Source organism: Mirounga angustirostris, unplaced genomic scaffold (genome assembly GCF_029215605.1).
Source record: "Mirounga angustirostris isolate CCGP_5_RB_7025 unplaced genomic scaffold, mMirAng1.0.hap1 SCAF_17, whole genome shotgun sequence".
NCBI classification, from domain to species: domain Eukaryota; kingdom Metazoa; phylum Chordata; class Mammalia; order Carnivora; family Phocidae; genus Mirounga; species Mirounga angustirostris.
The window spans coordinates 3822741-3841872 of NW_026991725.1; the positions used below are offsets into that span (position 1 = coordinate 3822741).

General features: G+C 39.2%; 1 protein-coding gene across 4 annotated transcripts in view; it reads left to right on the forward strand.

Annotated features, from left to right (window-relative positions):
* Positions 1–6854: 6854 nt before the first annotated feature.
* Positions 6855–19132, forward strand: part of SSH2 (slingshot protein phosphatase 2) — a 244327-nt gene continuing 232049 nt past the window's right edge. Inside the window, exon 1 of one of the 4 annotated variants that reach the window (XM_064582302.1) lies at positions 6855–7131. In XM_064582302.1, the coding sequence (XP_064438372.1) occupies positions 7069–7131 (63 nt within the window). In that variant the 5' untranslated portion in view covers positions 6855–7068. The remainder of the gene's footprint in view (positions 7132–19132) is intronic. The other 3 variants (XM_064582301.1, XM_064582303.1, XM_064582304.1) reach the window with 3 other exon arrangements.

Below are 19132 nucleotides of genomic sequence, written 5' to 3' on the forward strand. Positions count from 1 at the left end.
CCCCAATGAACATAGATGCAAAAATCCTCAACAAAATTAACAAACCAAATTCAACAATACATTGAAAGGCTCATTCACCACAGTCAAGTGGGATTTACCCCAGGATGGTTCAATATTCACAAACCAATCAATGTGATTTATCACATTAACAAGAGGAAGGAATAAAAACCTTATGATCATCTCAATATATGCAGAAAAGCATTTGATAAAATGCAAAATCTATTCATGATAAAAACTCTCAACAAAGTAGGTTTAGAGGAAACATACCTCACTATCATAAAGGCCATAAATAAAAAACCCACAGCTAATATCATACTTAACGGTGAAAACAGAAAGCTTTTCATTTAAGATCAGGAACAAGACAAGGATGTCCATTCTCACTATTTTTATTCAACATAGTACTGGAATTCCTAGCCACAGCCATCAGACAAGAAAAAGAAATAAAAGGCATCCAAATTGGTAAGGAAGAAGTAAAACTATCCCTATTTGCAGATGACATGATACTTTATATAGAAAACCCTAAAGACTCCACCATTCATTAGAAGTAATAAATTAATTCAGTATTATATACAGGGTATATATTTAATATACAGAAACCTGTTACATTTCCATAGACTAATAACAAAGTAGCAGAAAGAGAAATTTAAAATACATTCCCATTGCACCAAAAAGAATAAAATACTAGGAATAAATTTAACCAAGAATGTGAAAGACCTATACTATGGATAATATAAGACACTAGTGAAAGAAATGAAAGATAACACAAACAAATGGAAAGATATACCATGTTCATGGATAGGAAGAGTATTGTTAAAATATCCCTACTACCCAAAGCAATCTACAGATTCGACGTAATCCCTATCAAAATACCAACAGCATTTTTCACAGAACTTGAACAAAAAATCCTAAAATTTTGTATGGAACCACAAAAGACCCTGAATAGCCAAAGCAATCCTGAGAAAGAAGAGCAACGCTGGAGGTATCACAATCTCAGATTCCAGAATATGCTATAAAGCTGTAATAATCAAAACAGGATAATACTGGCACAAAAATAGACACATAGAACAATAGAACAAAATAGAGAGCCCAGAAATAGACCCATACTTATATGGTCAATTAATCTTTGACAAAGGAAGCAAGAACATACAATGAAGATAGTCTTTTCAATAAATAGTCCTGGGAAAACTGGACAGCTACACGCTAAAGAATGAAACTGGACCACTTTCTTATACCACACACAAAAATAAACTCAAAATGGATCAAAGACCAAAATGTGAGACCTGACACCATAAAATTCCTAAAAGAAAAGATAAGTATGGACTTTGGCCTTAGCAACATGTTTATGGATATGCCTCATCAAACAAGGGAAACAAAAGCAAAAATAAACTATTGGGACTACACCAAAATAAAAAGCTTTTGCATAGCAAAGGAAACCATCAACAAACCAGAAAGGCAGCCTACTGAATGGGAGAAGATATTTGCAAATGATATGACCAAAAAGAGGTTAATATCTAAATTATACAAAGAACTTATACAATTCAACACTAAAAAGAAATAATAATAATCCAATTAAAAATAGGCAGGGGACCTGACTAGACATTTTTCCAAAGACATACAGATGGCCAACAGATATATGAAAAGATGCCCAACATCAATAATCATCAGGGAAAGACAAATCAAAACTACAATGAAAGATTGTCTCACACCAGTCTTAATGGCTAGTATCAAGATAAGAAATAACAAGTGTTGGCGAGGATGTGGAGAAAAGGGAACCCTTGTGCACTGTTGGTGGGAATGTAAATTGGTGCAGCCAATGTGGAAAATAGCATGGAGATCACTCAAAAAATTAAAAAGAGAACTACAATATGATCCAGTAATCCTACTAGTGGGTATTTACCTAAAAACAAAACAAAACAAAACACCAATTTGGAAAGATATATGCACCCCTATGTTTATTGCAGCATTTATAATAACCAAGATATGTTAGCAACCCAAGTATCCATTGATAGATGGATGAATAAAGAAGATGTGGTAGATAGATACATAGATAGATATGAATATATATATATGAATATTAGTCATAAAAAAGAATGAAATCTTGCCACTTGCAACGACACGGATGTACATGAAGAGTATTATGTCAAGTGAAATAAGTCAAAGACATATGATTTCACTTACATGTGGAATCCAAAAAAACTAAACAAACAAAAAAAAGCAGAAATACACTCATAAATACAGAGAACAAACTGGTGGTTGCCAGAGGGGAGGGAGGTGGGGGTTCAGGTGAAATAGGTGAAGGGGATTAAGCGGTAGAAACTCCCAGTAATAAAATAAATAAGTCATGGAGGTGAAAGGTACAGCAAAGAGAGTAGTCAATAATATTGTAATAATGTTTTTAAAAACCTACATAGAAAATGTAATGTTTATAGAAGCAATCTCAAGTTTTTCATTTAATTTTTGAGAAGACTATTCAGAAGCTCATACAAATTCAATATTTAATATCATCCTTAATATGTTTATTTTTTTCTCATTAAATTATATAAAAAGTTTTTTTCACCAAGCCCCATATAGTTGCCTCCAAATCCCCTTTAGTTTATCCCAGTGTGCTATACAAATATCATTTCTATGGATGTCATGATATGAAAAAGAGTTGAAAACCACTGCTTTAGCCCCAGATCAGGATTCTTTTTTTTTTTTTGACATTTTATTTTTTAAAAACATTTTAAAAATTTAAATTCAATTAACATATAATGTATTACTGGTTTCAGAGGTACAGGTCTGTGATTCATCACTCTTATATAATACCCAGTGCTCATTACATCACATGCCTGCCTTAAAGTCCATCACCTAGTTACCCCATTCCTCCACCCCTCTCCCCTTCAGCAAGCTTTAGTTTGTTTCCTATGATTAAATGTATCTTATGGGGGGTGCCTGGGTGGCTCAGTCGTTAAGCGTCTGCCTTCGGCTCAGGTCAGGATCTCAGGGTCCTGGGATCGAGCCCCACATCGGGCTCCCTGCTCTGCAGGGACCCTGCTTCTCCCTCTCCCACTCTCCCTGCTTGTGTTCCCTCTCTCGCTGTGTCTCTCTCTGTCAAATAAATAAATAAAATCTTTAAAAAAAAAAAAAGGTATCTTATGGTTTGTCTCCCTCTCTGGTTTTGTCTTGTTTTATTTTTTCCTTTCTTCCCCTATGATTATCTATTTTGTTTCTTAAATTCCACATATCAGTGAGATCATATGATAATTGTCTTTCTCTGATTGACTTATTTCGCTTAGCATAATACCCTCTAGTTCCATCCATGTCGTTGCAAACTTAACCTGAGGACTCTCAATGGATTTCAGTGAGTGTGTGAAATGTTCAAGTATATCTTTCTGGAGAGTTAATAGTTTTCATCAAGTTCTCAAAGCTTAAGAACCAAATGATCTCAAGAATTTCAAAAGTTCTGGGGCGCCTGGGTGGCTCAGTCGTTAAGCATCTGCCTTCGGCTCGGGTCATGATCCCAGGGTCCTGGGATGGAGCCCCTCGTCGGGCTCCCTGCTCAGTGGGAAGCCTGCTTCTCCCTCTCCCACTCCCCCTGCTCGTGTTCCCTCTCTCACTGTGTCTCTCTCTGTCAAATAAATGAATAAAATCTTTAAAAAAAAAAAAAAGAAAAGAAAAGAATTTCAAAAGCGCTCCTATAATTTCACCCCTGAAGAAGTGATGATACAAGTTAAGGGTTAAAGGAATTCCAGTGGCACAAGTAGGCCTCCATTATAACAGGTGGGAAGAACAGGTGTTACAAATAGAAGTAGGAGGACTTCTGTCTCTGGCTGCCTCTTTTGGGAATCCTGCTCTTGGTCTCTCTCTTCTCAAATTCAACTAACATACTAAGAGGATCTAGGGTCTTTTCTCTAATAAAAGTAGATACTTCCTCCCTCAGATCACCAGAAGACCAAGTAGGAACCAAGGTGGAGCCCAGGGAAGAATAGGTATAAATGGAGCAGAGAGCACAGATTTCAAATGCTCACATGTGATCTAGCTCTGCAACCAAAGCTTGAAAGCCAGTATCATAAACTGCATTTTCCCAGACCTCTTCCTCTGTTTCTAAAGCACTTTGTACATATCTAGGCTTCTCCTGTATACGTATCCCCCTTGGAGGCCTAGCAAAGGTGACTGAAACCACAGTACCACTAAGCCATTATGTCATTATTTGGTGTGTTTTTCCCTGCTAATAGGCTTTGAGCCCCTGAAAGACAGACTTTCATTTCTTAAAACAGTGTGTAGCATATAATACATACTCAATATTTTCTCAATTAATGGTGATTAATGAACATGCACCAGTAATTTCCAAATCTTAGTTTCCTTAAAAGGTTATATACTAGGAAGAGCTATTTCCTCTGTAAATTAATAAATTAACTTCCTGATACAAATAAACTTAATGTGAATCTGGGTATTCTGTAATTCCAATTTTTTTTAAAGATTTTACTTATTTATTTGAAAGGGAGAGAGTGAGTGAGAGAGAGCACATGAGCAGGCGTAGGGGGAAAAGCAGACTCCCCTGCTGAGCAGGGAGCCCAACATGGGGCTCGATTTTAGGACCCTGGGATCATGACCTGAGCCGAAGGCAGTCTCCTAACCGATGGAGCCACTCAGACACCCCTAATTCCAATTTTTTTTTATAATCCTAATTTTGACCAGGATTTTATCACCTCAGATATGTTTAACAAAGATCTTCTATATCTGCCTGCAAATGAGACATATCTTCACCACTAATCTACTTCTCTTACTATTAAGAAAAGGCATTAATCATGTCTTTTTAAGTCCTTTTTATTCCCTTTTTGCTTGATGCTATTTTCTACACATAGGGTACACTCAGAAAAAGCTGACTGACCTTGGAACAAACTTTAGAGAATAATAAAGTTATCTTAACTACATACAGGGCTTTATAGTTTATACTGTACTTTAGCATGCATTATCTCATTTGATCACAGGAATCCTGTGAGTTAGCAATCCATTGTAGAAACTAATGCTCAAAAAGTTTAAGCCATTTGCCTAAGGTTTCACAGAGTTGGAGCTAGGAGCCAGGTCTTCTGACTCCTATGGTAGTGATCTTTCCCAATGTAAGATTAATGGAATTAAGTCATCTGCCAAAAGAATTTCTTAATGTTACTACACAAAACTAGACAATCAGTGTTGCTATCCCTGAGTCACTAAGAAAAATAATATACAAGCACATTATTAAGACCTATTGATTTGAATAATACTTTTTCTGGAATGATACTTTGATTTCTAAACCACATGTTTCATTTATCTGAGTTCATTCAGCTTTCAGCTATGTATGTTTCTTAGCTATGCATATAACTTCCTGTTTGGTCTTCTAAGCATTGGTTCAAAGTTCTTATTTCTGAACTTTGTCTTTTCTTTTCCTGTTTACTACGCAGCTCTGGGGGAAAAAAAAACACAGATTGTTTAATCGGTGAACCATACATCTTTGTTTAATTTTGTCTCGCAGGCACTCTTGACCACCACCAGGGGGCAAAAGCCTACCAGCTGGCTTCTCTGCAATTCATTCTACACAGGACTGTACAGTACAGGGACCCTCGGTGTCTGATTCTTGATGGAACCTCCCTGCTAATTATTTCAACCGCAGGGCCCCAGGGAGAGAACAAAGGCTCAGCACAGAGGGCTCTAGTGGCACTTAACCATACAGCAGCCAGAAAGAGCTCATGACAGCCCTATCAGTTTAAAGAAAGCAATGAGATCCAAAGAGTTTGAGTGACAACAGGAGCAGGAGGCTTTAATAACTGCAAACTCCTTAATGTGTGTGTTTTCTACAGCTTTGATATGTATGGTGGTATATTCCAGAGCATGCACTCAAGTTGAGAAATAGCTTTGTCAACTCTTCCTCTGTGTAAATAATCAATGGTATTTGCATAGTGAGATTTCCCCCCTCTTTTAATCTTGATTTTTCATTACTTCCTTGAAGTCTGCTGACGGTTTATCTTTTAGAAAAGTATTCCTTTAAAATATTTAATAATCTACATTTCACGTAGGTCTATGCAATCATGAAATCTAGAGCCGAAGGAGTAAAAAATCTCAAGGAGCAAATCCTATTTAAGAGAATTTCTTCCAGCAGGAAGCAAGTGGGAGGTAAATACAGCAGGTTGGACCCTTATAATTCCGTGAGCCCAGCCTTCTCGGCCTCCCGGGCTCATGCAGCCTCTCTCCACCTTAGGAATAACGAATGAGTCCTCAGACAGGGGCCAGGGTAATAGAGGAAGCGTGAGGGGTACCCTGAAGCTTGCCAGGGTATAAAATTAAAAACCTTTCTTTCTTTCATAAAGTCTCATCATAAAACATGGGCTCTGAGACAGAAGGTGGTAAAGCTCAGAAAAAGCTCCCAAGAGCCGGGTCAAAAGGAGATAAACTCGTCTCTGGTCGCGCCAAGAGGGTCTCCAGTCCAGTAAGTCTCACTCCCACCTACAGAAAGCCTTTGAAACCCGGCGGAGCCCTTTCCCACCAGACAACGCGTTTGCCTCAGGATTTTCACCTCAGTTTCCTTCCACTAAGATCGCTTAAGCTGTGCGCCCCCACCTCATAAAATGGTCGTCTCTCAGGACCGGGGATTCCAGCGGCCCCCCGGCCCGAGGCCCCGCCCCCCACCCCAGCTCGCTGCCTCTAGACTCGGGCGAACCGCGCGATTCCAAAGCGAAGGAGGAAACCCGGGACCGGGCGGCGGCCGGAGGCGCAAACACCCAGGCGGCTTCCGGCAACTCAAGGGTTACGCCGAGGCGGCGGCGCGCGCCGAGGGGAGAGGCGGTTGCTGACAGGTGGCGCCTGCGCACTGGGAGCGCTCATTGTGCCCCGCTGCTGCCGAACCGCCCGCCCGCCCGCCGCCCGTTCGGCGCGTCAGTAGGCGAGAGTCCGGTGGTGGGTGCGGAGCCTGTGGCCGTTCCCGCGGCCTCCTCCTCCCCCCCTTACCCCTCACCCCCATCCCATACCCCCTTCCCCATCCCGGCTCCGTCACCCTCCCGCCCCCCCACATTCAGGACAAGAATGCCCTGCCCGGAACAACCCAGCAGCGCCTAGATGGCTTTGGTCACGGTCCAGCGGTCGCCTACCCCCAGCACCACCTCCAGCCCCTGCGCCTCGGTGAGTCCCACCCGGCGGCAGCTCCGCTCGCTTCTGTCACTGCGGCTCCGCTTTGCCTCAGCGGGTCCCGCCGAGCGCCACTGCGCACGCGCCGCGCCGCTTCCCAGGCCTTGGCACTCGGCTGCCGCGAACCCCCCCCACACCCCATCTTAAAGACGAGCTACGGGAACTACGGGACGTTGGGGTTTGCCCCCATCACTGTGGGCACCTGGCTCTCACAGTCCTCGCCCTGAACCGCCCCCCCCGCCCCCCAGTAGCATGCTTTCCTATGGCTTGAACACTTCCTTTCGGGAATGAGTCATTCTTGCTTTTCACCCTCCCCCTTCCTTGTACCCTCTGTTGCTCTGCTGCAGGGAGAGGACCAGGGGACTCCTGCGTTGCCCCTTACACACACCACAGCCCCTTACCCACACCCATTTCTTGGACCCGTTCGGTATTCGCACACTGCAGCCCCTTCTTCAGGCTCTCCGGGTTGTGTGCCTTCCCCCTAGTCACTTGCCGTCTTTCTTGTGCTCTGGTACTGTTCGGGCTTCATTGGACTGCTGAGCTGGTAGTTACTCCTTGGTTTCTTCCCTCTTTCCCTCCCGCAGAGGGTGGCCGTGGTCTCTGCTTCTTGGACCTCTTACCTTTCCTCTAAGAGGTCCTGAAGCATCTGGCGCTGCTTGATGAGCAGTGCCGATTCATTTACATCTTACAGACATTAATGCCTTAACACTCGTTGCTCATGATCGTTCTTGTTCTTGGGTCGTGTTTGTATGGTTCCTTACTTCAGATACGCCAGTGAAGCCTGCTTCCAGAAGGAAAATACCCAGTAACCAGCCTTTTCCTGCTCGGCAATTCTTTGACTTCCCTGCTAGCCCCACCCCCACTCCTTTACACCCCATTCTTTTAGGCTTTATTCTTGAAAATATTTATTTAAAAACATAAAATACCAAAAATAAATACATAAAGTATTGCACCAGTGGGGCGAAGTGCGATCTTTCAAAAACATGCAGATGTTTTAGAAGGAAATAGAATGAAAATATGAGCAATTGGAAAAACCGTCTTGAGCTTCCTACAGAATTGTAATTTTTAAAACTGTGTTGGTGGATTTAGTAGTTTCAAGTTGCCAAAAGGTATTCAGTAAACACTGTACCACCTTCCACTGTAAAACGTCAGGTTATTTTTAATATTTGTATGTTCACTGAGGCGTGGGCTTTGATATCTTGAAACTATGGTGGGTTGTGATTTCAACATAGTTTCCTGAATTTCAAAATTTTGTTGTGTATAGTGGTGGTTTCTTCCTTTTTTTTTTTTTTCCTGAGCTTTCTTTTGTATTTTGTGTGACCAAATTGACAATTATATCCTAATTCTAGAATTGATTATATTTTGGAGGTTAACTTGTATTATATTAGAGAGCAGAACTATGATCTTTGGGTAAAAGTTCAGGGAGGCAGATTTCCAATGATTGTAAGGAAGAATTTTGTAACAGTGAAGTGGACTGCCTTGCAAAAATAGTGAGTGTCCATTACTTAAAGTATTCAAAGAAAGTATTCAAAGAAAGGCCTTTTGCCTGGAAGTTAGTATAAATAATTCCTTCAGTGGGGGACTTCTAAGGCTCTTCCAACTCTTAATATTTTGTGATTTGAGAATAGTTGCACTTCAAAGCTGGTAAAACGTTTTAGGGTCCTCTGAAGACAAACCATCTTACTTCTCTCTGCTAGTAGACCCTTTGAGGATAGTGGTCACCAGGCCTGTTTTTGGCTGGGAAAGCAACTGAAAGTTAGTAGAGTCATGCAGATACACTAGAAACCAGTGTTATGGTAACATCATTTTCCCTGGGTATTGTTAAAAAAAATTGTTTATGCTATGATAATAACATACATATATATCAAGTTATCATACTAAGTTTCTTGAGGCAAATGATTAGTATATAGTAAGGCCGTATCTACTTGATATGACTTAATTAGCCAAACCTTAGTTATTAGAATATTGAGGTATGTTAATAGCCACTTTTGAGATAGGTAATTAAATTGATCATGTGGTAAGCTCAGTTGTTGAGCTAACTGATTGATATTTCTACATCTACTTGCTGTAGTAGCCTGGTTATCTCAGCTGTTTATATGCGGCCCTGGGTGTAAAAGAATCCTGGGGCTGGTGTGTGTATGGGTGTGGGTGTGTGTGTTTGTATGACTGATGAGCCAGTTACCTTTCCCTTTAAATTGTCTTCCTATTTCACTTCAGAGCTATGTTCAGCTGAGTTGTCTTGTGGTTCTTGTGTTCCAATATTTGGCTGCTGTCTGACCTGCATGTATTTGCTGTTGTATCTCTTGTTGCATGAATAAGTTGAGTTGTTTTAAGGTAAAAGAGAAAAAAAAAAAATCTAGAGAATCATGAAAGGAGAGATTTAATTTTGTGAGACTGGAAATTTAGATTTTTTTAAATTAATGATTTTAAGCATTTTATTTTACTTTTTCACTATAGGTGGTACAGGGCATTTCAATACTGTCAGCTCTTCAATATTCATTCACTGGGGATTAAATAAATCTATTGATCATCTACTGGGTATGAGTGATTATTACAGATAGTAAGATGTATAAGACATTGATCCATGTATTAGTATCATGTAATCTTGGGAGGGGATAGGAAGAAGAACAAATGTGAGATGAGAGGGTAGAAAAAGAGAGTGAGGGAAATGATACTGTATGTACATGAACAGCTAGTTTGTAATGGCCGTTGTCTGAATTCAGATTAAGATAAATTCACTAATGGCAAGAGTAATAATAACAATATCTAACATTTTTTGGGTTTTCATCTATGCCAGGGATCATGCCAAGTGATGTACGTGGATTAACTCATTTACTCCTCACATTATGTCCAAAGGAAATTGCTATTATCCCTGTCTTACAGATGAAGAAACTGAGGCAAAGAACTATTAAGGAATGTGCCCAGTGTCACTCAGCTGTTGGAGATGTATTTAACTTTAGAATCTTCCATCTTTTCCTTTGTGGTAATCAAAGAGAAGTACATATAGTAGGTGGATTCAAACTCAGCCTTGAAGTATGGGTAAAATATTTATAGGCTGGGATAGGGCCTGGGAAATAGTATTCCAGGTGGAGAGAAGTGGTATTACCAAAACTTACAGGCAGAAAAGCACAAGGTCTATCTGAAGGACTTAACTAACTACACCAGTTTGAGGAAGGATTTCTTTGGAAGGGTAGTAAGAAATAAAGGTGAGGAAGAAGCTGGGACTGCACAGGGACTGCTGAGTTTAGGAGTTTGAACTTGATAGGGAAGGTAATGGAGAGTCTAAAGAGGTTTTTGAGCAGATAGGGTCACAGTGGTGTTTTAAGAAAATTAATCTGGCAGCTGTTGGCCAGAAGGATTTGAGAGAGGCAGAGGGAGGCCATGAGTGGAGCCAGTTAGAGGTTATTATGGTAGCCCAGGTGTGAGATAATAAAGGCCTAAACTGGGGATGTGAAGTGGTAATGGAAAGAAAGGGACAGATGTGAGGGATTATGGAGAAAACACAAAGGACCTGGGAACTGATTGGATATAGGGGAGGAGGAATCAGAGATGCCAACTTTGGAATGTATTGTTCTTCTAAGATAATAGATGTTTCCTAATTAATAGGCAATTTAAGAATTATCTCTTTCCTGCTTTCTGTTATGAATTTTCTGAGTGGATACCTATGTTGATCCATGGTCATATAAATACAGTGAAATACCATGAAAATATTTTACTTTTGTGTAGTGCTTTATACTTTTCAGAGTGTTTTTGTGTTTGTGATCTAATTTAACTCTATGGCAGCCTCCTAAGTTATGCAGGACATGTACCAAGGTTAAAAGACTTGCTGAAGGTTACAAAACTGGTTACTGTAAGAACCTGCACTAGAACCAAGTTCCTTGGCTCCTGGTCCACATCTCTTTCCATGATGTGAAACAGATACGAGTTTCTGATCCTGAGAACTTGACTGCCAATATAGTAAAGGAACCAAGACTTGAGATACATACAATCAAGAACTCATACTCTTTGCAGTTCATTTATATTGTAACTAGAACAAAATCATCTATGTCTGTGCAAATCATTTTTAGGTGATACCCTTATTTGAAGCCTATTATCTTTTAGTTTACACATAATTCTTAAAACTTGGATATTTAGTTTTTCTTACTCTAAGAAGATTATCAACAGCAAAATAGGAAGGAAAAGTGTGGCTGGTGCTGCTAAAGACCGGCTGCTTACGGTTCTGGGAAATGATAGCTGATGGTTTTATAGCAAGGGAGGAAGAAGAAGATTTATAAATAGCTGGCATAAGAAAAAATTTAGCAGTTATGGACTACTTAATGTAAGGACAAATCCCTCTCTAAGACCTGGTGGTCCCTCAGAGCTACTATTATGTGGTCATAATGATGACCCTGAATAATCATAATAAGGCTTCATCTTGTTTTGTCTTCATTTAAGTAGTCAGGATTGAGTGAATTGTATTTTGAGATATATATCCATCAAAGTTTCACTGAAGTTTTGAAGTTTATGATGCACATTTTAATTAACTGGGGAAATTCATTTCCATATATGATGCTAGATAAATAAGATATTATTGAATTATATGTATATTTTATATATATTCAAATATGACTACACCTTTCTCCCAGAGAAAATAAAACCATAGCAAATGTGAAATTGATTTGTCTGAAGTGATGCTTTTTAATTTTTTGAAGATAGCTTTAGAAACTTTCTTACACTATAGAAATAATACATGGTCATTGTAGGAAATTTTGGAAAATACAGAAAAGCACAGAAAAGAGAATGAAAGATATGTCCTGTACAATTGTATATGTATTTTACATAGCTGAAATGCTGCTGTCTGTATAATTTTGTATATTTGGTTCTTTTAAAGTTTGATATACGTCATAGATATATATCTATGTGCCGTATCACTTAAATGGCTACATTGGGCAGTTGTAACTCACCCTAACCATTCCACTATTGTTGAACATCTGGGTTTTTTCCAGCTTTTTTTTTGTTGTTATTATAAATCACATTGCAGTGAACATCATTGGGCATAAATATTTGACTGCATTTTGGAACATTTATTAAGATTTCAAGAAATATAATTACTGGATCACAGAGTATAAGCAATTTTAAGACTCCTGTTGCATATTTATACTTTCTAGAGAGGTTATTCCAATTAACATTTATTTCAACAAGCATAGTGTAAGAATACTCATTTCTCTTAGCCTTATTGACACTGGATATCCTCATTTCATATTTAATCATTAGTAATTTTCAAGGATAAAGAATAGTACCTCACTGGTCTTATATATATTTTATTACTAGAAAAGTTGAATATTTTTCAGATGTTTGGTAGGCATTTCTCTTAACTTTTTAAAAGATAGCTTTATTGAGGTATAGTCCACAAAGCCTAAAATAAACCCATTTTAATAATTGTACAATTCAGCAATTTTTAGTAAAACTTAGAGTTGTGCAACCTTCACTACAATCCTGTATTTCCATTTTATGAGCTATTTGTTCATTCTTTTCAACCTGTGTATCCTCTTGATATATTATGAATATTGACTATTTATTAGCACTGATTGCTTTTTAACTGTTTGTATTGCCCTTAGAATAAAGTCTACACTCCAGAGTTTTGCTAGCAAGACTTTTAATGAACAAACCTTGCTTTACCTCTTCCATCTTTGTCTCTTCCCAAGTTCCTGCCTTGCACACTGCTCAGTCAAGCTGACATGCCATGCTCCCTTTGATCTCTAGGCTTTTGCACATGCTGTTCCCTTTACCTGGAACACTTTTCTTCATCTCTTTACCTGACTAATTCCTACTCATCCTTCAGGTCCCAGCTTAAATGTCCCTTCTTCTGGGAAGCTTCCCTGACTCCACTCTCAGACTATGGTAGGTGCTCCTTTTGTGCGCACCATAGAACCCTGTACTTACCCATCGTGGCTCTTACCTCCTTAATGCACTTGATTGTTTGACTGCTTATCTCCCCACCTAACCTTTAAGCAGGGACTAGGTCTGTTTTCATAATTTTGTATCACCAGGGTTAATAATATTGGACAAATGGATCAATGGATGATGAATCAACGAATATGGTATTATTTAACAGACTTTTCCATTTTGAGTTTTTTCATTGTTTTTAAACATTTATGTTTCCAGAAGCCTAAAGAGTATGACCACCTTTAAGACTTGGGGTACATATTGCTAAATTGTCCTCCAGAAATGTCGAATCAAACTTCGTTGACAAACTGTGAAATATACCAGAGGTCAGGTTCATAAAAATGTTGGCTCCACTGCACCCTCATCAGCCCTGAGTATCATCATCTTTTTTCTTTATTATAGTAAGAGCTATTGTTATTTTTATTATTTATTGAACACTTATTGTGTACCAGGCACTATGTTGAGTACATGCATTATGTTATTTAATTTTTACATCACTCCTTTGGTTTAGGTATTATTATTATCTCTGTTTTACAAAGAAAATTGAGGCTCAGGGACACCTGGGTGTCTCAGTTGGTTAAGCGTCTGCCTTTGGCTCAGGTCATGATCCCTGAGTCCTGGGATCGAGTCCCACATCGGGCTCCTTGCTCAGTGGGGAGCCTGCGTCTCCCTCTGCCTGCCACTCCCACTGCTTGCTCAATCTCTCTTTCTTTCTCTGACAAATAAATAAATAAAATATTTAAAAAAAAAGAAAAGAAAAGAAAATTGAGGCTCAGAGAAGTAAAATGAATTGCCCAAGATTGTAGGCCTGGTTTCTAACCCCAGACCCCTTTCTCTTTTTTTTTTTTTTTTTAAGATTTTTTATTTATTTATTTGACAGAGAGAGACACAGCGAGAGAGGGAACAGAAGCAGGGGGAGCAGGAGAGGGAGAAGCAGGCCTCCCGCCAAGCAGGGAGCCCGATGCGGGGCTCGATCCCAGGACCGTGGGATCAGGACCTGAGCCGAAGGCAGACGCTTAACAACTGAGCCACCCAGGCGCCCCTAGACCCCTTTCTCTTTTTTTAAATTTTTATTATTTATTTGACAGAGAGACACAGCGAGAGAGGGAACACAAGCAGGGGGAGTGGGAGAGGGAGAAGCAGGCTCCCCACAGAGCAGGGAGCCCGATGCGGGACTCAATCCCCGGACCCTGGGATCATGACCTGAGCCGAAGGCAGTCGCTTAACCGACTGAGCCACCCAGGCGCCCCAACCCCTTTCTCTTAACCACTAGTATTTTATCATTTTAATTTACATTTTTTTCAGGGGTTAAACATTTTTTTCAAATATTTGCTGCTATATTTTTTATATTCCCCGTTTTGTAAGTCATTCATGTGATTAGCTCAGCTTTCTCCATGGATAGCCATTTTTGCCATACTGATTTGTAAATATTTTTTTAAAGTAATTTCTGTGCCCTATGTGGGGCTCGAAGTCATGATCCCAAGATCAAGAGTCACATGCTTTAGTGACTGAGCCAGCAAGGCTTCCCTGATTTATCATGACCTGAGCCAAAACCAAGAGTCCGAGACTCAACTGACTGAGCCACCCAGGTTCCCCTTGTAAATATTTTTTATACACTAAGAATGTTAACCTTTTTCTGTTATGTTGGACATTTGCCTTGGTTTTTCAATTGCCATTTTGTTTTATCTGGTTTATTTTATTCATGGATATATAAACATTTAAAAAATTTTAATGCCATCAATAAAACTTTTAATACCATCAATCCAAAGTCTGCGTGTGTATGTTTTTCCATTGTTTTTCTTAGTTCAACTTTCCATCAATAGAGATATATTCACCTATATTTTCTTTATTTTTTTAATAGTTTATTTTTATATTTAACTTTAATCATCTGAAATTAATTTTACTACATGGTATGAGGTAAATATTAAACTTATTTTGTTCCAAACAGTTATCAACTTGTCTCAGTTCATTTTATGAAACAATGGCTTCTTTTTCTAATAGTGTGTAATTCCACCTATGGGAAATACTAAATTGGAGTTACAAGCTAAAATGTGTTCCACTGAAGTTCTATTGCTAGTCCCACAGGAGTTTAGTTAGTTTAGCAGATATTACTTAGTATTCATTTAACTGCATGGATAGACAATAAACTTCAACTAGCTTAGGTTTGAAAATTTGACTCAAGTGCCTTGGGAAGTCCAGAGTAAGAGCAGTCCTTTGGTAATCAAAAGGTATCTTCATGTGTCTTGTCATTTCTTTCTGGCTTTAAGTGAGAGGGAACAGGGGCACCTGCGTGGCTCAGTGGGTTAAGCTACTGACTCTTGATTTCAGCTCAGGTCATGATCTCAGGGTCAAGAGATGAAGCCCCCCCCCCCCCCATCTGGCTCAGCGGGGAGTCTGAGATTCTCTCTCTCCCTCTACCCCCATCAAATACATAAATAAATCTTAAAAAAAAATGGAAGGGAGCAGGTTCTAGATTATGCCCAGTCTGAAAAAAGGCACCATGCAGAGCCCACACTGCCTTCCTATATAGCACCATTAAATACCATTGCTGGTACCAGCAGCTTGGGGCTTTACTGTTTTCCATTAAATGTCTCCTGTTTTGCTGGCTACACATTGCCTGGCCCATTGTAGGCATTCACATGTCCATGTTTTTCACTTATTTGTTCATTCATTCAAAAAACTTAACTATAGTAAGGAAACTATTTCTAATTTAAAAAACCCCGTGTGATTATTGATACGACCCGTTACACAATCTGAAATCTGCCAGAAGTCAGGTGTACATGGGAGAGACCCAAAGATTCTTTGTTAGTCAGCAAATATTTAATGAGTGCTATTTTGTTCAGGTAACCCCATCCATTCTCTTCCTCTGGTTCTCAGCACTGAGTCCTTTTCAGATACTTTTACAAACTGCCCTGCATTTTCTTGCCCAGCTGTGGAGCACAGCTGCTGTTCACAGAGCCCTTCATTTTCCTGTTAGTCAAGAGAAAGTCTGGTGAGGTGATCTTGGCTCTGAAATGTAGTGAGAGGCCCCTGGTTCCCAAGATTTCCTGAAAAATGGGAAATATTTCACTGACTGAGTGGGAGAGAATATGCTTAGAAAACAAATGGTCGTATACTGTGTTCCAGCCTAGTTTTTATGGAGCAGTTTGATATAATTTTTTAAAAAAGTAATTTAGTACCTTTTTGTATCCTGTGCTATACTCGGTTCTGGAGGTAACTCTTTATTTACTCATTCATGCCAGGATTGGAGATCCAGCAGCCAGTTAGTCCCTGGCCTCAGGAAGCTTTTAGGGTATAAGTGGAAAGATTGGTATTAAAAAAGTAAATAGAGTACAGTGTAGTAATCACAGATGATATAAGCCTTGAGGAAGAGAAAGAAGGCCAGTAAGGATTTCTTAGTTGAGCCTTAAAGAGTGAGTGGGAGTTGGCCAGCAAACAGAGGGTTAGGGGTGAGTAGCAGGAGGGAGGGAAGCATTCTTTTCTTTCTTTTTTTTTTTAAAAGATTTTATTTATTTACTTGAGAGAGAGCGCAGGAGCAGAGGAGAGGGGCTGAGCAGGGAGCCCAATTCAGGACTCGATCCCAGGACCCTGGAATCATGACCTGAGCCGAAGGCAGATGCTTAACCCACTGAGCCACCCAGGTGCCCGGGAAGGGAACATTCTTAAGCATGAATTTAAAGCACGGGGATTAGAAATAGCAGATGTACATTGAGAACCACAAGCAGTACGATGCTGATGTCTTACAAAGTGCATAAAATAGGGCTGGAGAGTAAGCATAATTTTTCTGAATTATAACATCTATGCTGTTAGTTTAACCTTTCATATAGTGTATATGTTCTCTTGGCTTTCCTTTAAAGAGAATTTGTTAAAATTTATGATTAGGGGGCGCCTGGGTGGCTCAGTCATTAAGTGTCTGCCTTCGGCTCAGGTCATGATCCCAGGGTCCTGGGATGGAGCTCCACGTCGTCGGGCTCTCTACTTGGTGGGAAGCCTGCTTATCCCTCTCCCACTCCCCCTGCTTGTATTCCTTCTCTCGCTGTCTCTCTGTCTGTCAAATAAATAAATAAAATCTTTAAAAAAATAAAATTTATGATTAGGGGCAAGAAACCTTAAAGTATAACTGTCCTGATAGCTAACACGTTTCAAGTGTTTGCTGTGCTGTAGAGACTAGGTTCAGTGTTAAACAGGCAACACAACAACCATTGAAGGAGTACTACTATTGTTCCTATTTTACAGATGAAGTAACTGATTTTAGGGAGCTGTCTAGACTCCCCTAGCTTGGAGTGGCTGAGCTGGTATTTAAGCTTTGGTTGTCTACTCAGAGACCAATTACTAGACTAAATTCTTTTCTGGGTGTTAAGAGTTAGTCTCTCTGTTTGTGTGTTTGATTTCTTCCTTTTTTTTTTTTTTTTTTATACTCATTTTGTTTCATGTTTGCCCTGCTTTAGTTTGAATCACTGTAATTTGTGTCATTTTGCTGGGTATGCCTTAGTAGTTGATAAACTCATTTGAGAATCTTCTCAAGCACTGTGGGATGATAAGGCATTATCCTTATCTTAGAATTTACAGGTCTAGGGGGAAGGCAGCTATAATAACCGATAAAAGTAGTATAGTGAGTGCAATAGGAGAGGCAAAACCAAGTGTGTATAGGGAAGAAGGTATCATTCCCAAAGGGGATAATGGATAGAGAATGTGGAACAGAGTAATTAGGAAAGATGGAGGAGCAAAAGATATTTGCAGCTAAAAAAATGAAAGATAGTTATCTACTTATAAATATTAATCCCTTTCAGTTCCATTCATAATTAGAAGCCAGGTTTTTTTCCTACGGGATGGTTATCGTAAGACATTGCTATCTAAGGTATGATAGCCAGATACTCAAGCTTCTATCTTTGGAAAACATGTGTCTGTAGTTGTTACATTGCCCCTTGCCTATTCTTTCTCTCCCAGCTCCATACCTTGCCCTAGTTAAAGAAAAAGAAATCCAATCCCTTTTTTACTGCTTCAGACAGATAGGGGAATGTATGAAATTATATTTATTAAAGTTTAAGGAAAGACATCTTTGTGCAACTTACTTATTGGAGCAGTGATTCTCCAATTATTGCTGCAGACATTTTTATAGAAACAGCAACAACTTGGGAGAGCCCTCTCTTCACAATTATGATACTTAGCATATCTCAGGCAAAAATTAAAATAAACCACATGTTAGCATCTCATAATGCATCTTAATCTATTAAGGAAGTTCATTGGTTCTTTGGGGTTTGAGAAAGCGATTGTAGTTTCGAATAAAAATAGTATCTGCGAATGATTCTAATATAGTCCATATGGTGGGGAAGCCCTAATACTGGTCTTCAAATACCTGTAGCAACATGAAGGCGGTCCATTGTAGTGGTTAAGAATGTAGGGTCTGGGAAATATCTGCCTGAATCTGAATCCTGGCTTTACAATGTACTAGACTTCGACAAGTCACTTAACTGTTCTATGCTTCAGTTTGCCCATCTGTAAAATAGGGGTAATAAGAGTACTTTTTTCACAGAAATAAGCATTAAATGAGAGAATGCCTTAGGACTATGTCTGGCACCAAATAGCATGCACTCATGGAGTAATTGTTTTTTTTTATGATGGTGATTTAGGGTAGCTATTTGTTTATTAAGCAAATTTTCATTAGAACACACATTTGGTGAGGAAGATACATGCTTTATGACAATATAACTTAAACAAGTATCCTATTTCAGGGGTTAGTTTCTCTATATCTTTTTTCTTTTTAAATTTTTCGACTCAGTAATAGCTTTATTTTTTAAATCAGGGAGTCCCAGTCTCCACAGCAAAGTATATTGTGTATGATTTTGTAATGACCCTGGAGCACCATATAGAATGATTAATGTAACTGTAATCTTTAAAAATCTCCTTCCCTTGAGAGCTTATCAATTCACTAGGCCATGCTTAGTAGCATATTAATCTATTGGATGTTCTGCTATATGGTAGGACAGATAATTGCAAGTGGTCATCTTAGTTTGTATAGTCAAATAATAGACTGAATGTGTTGGTGTTTTTAATGATTGGGACTACAAAT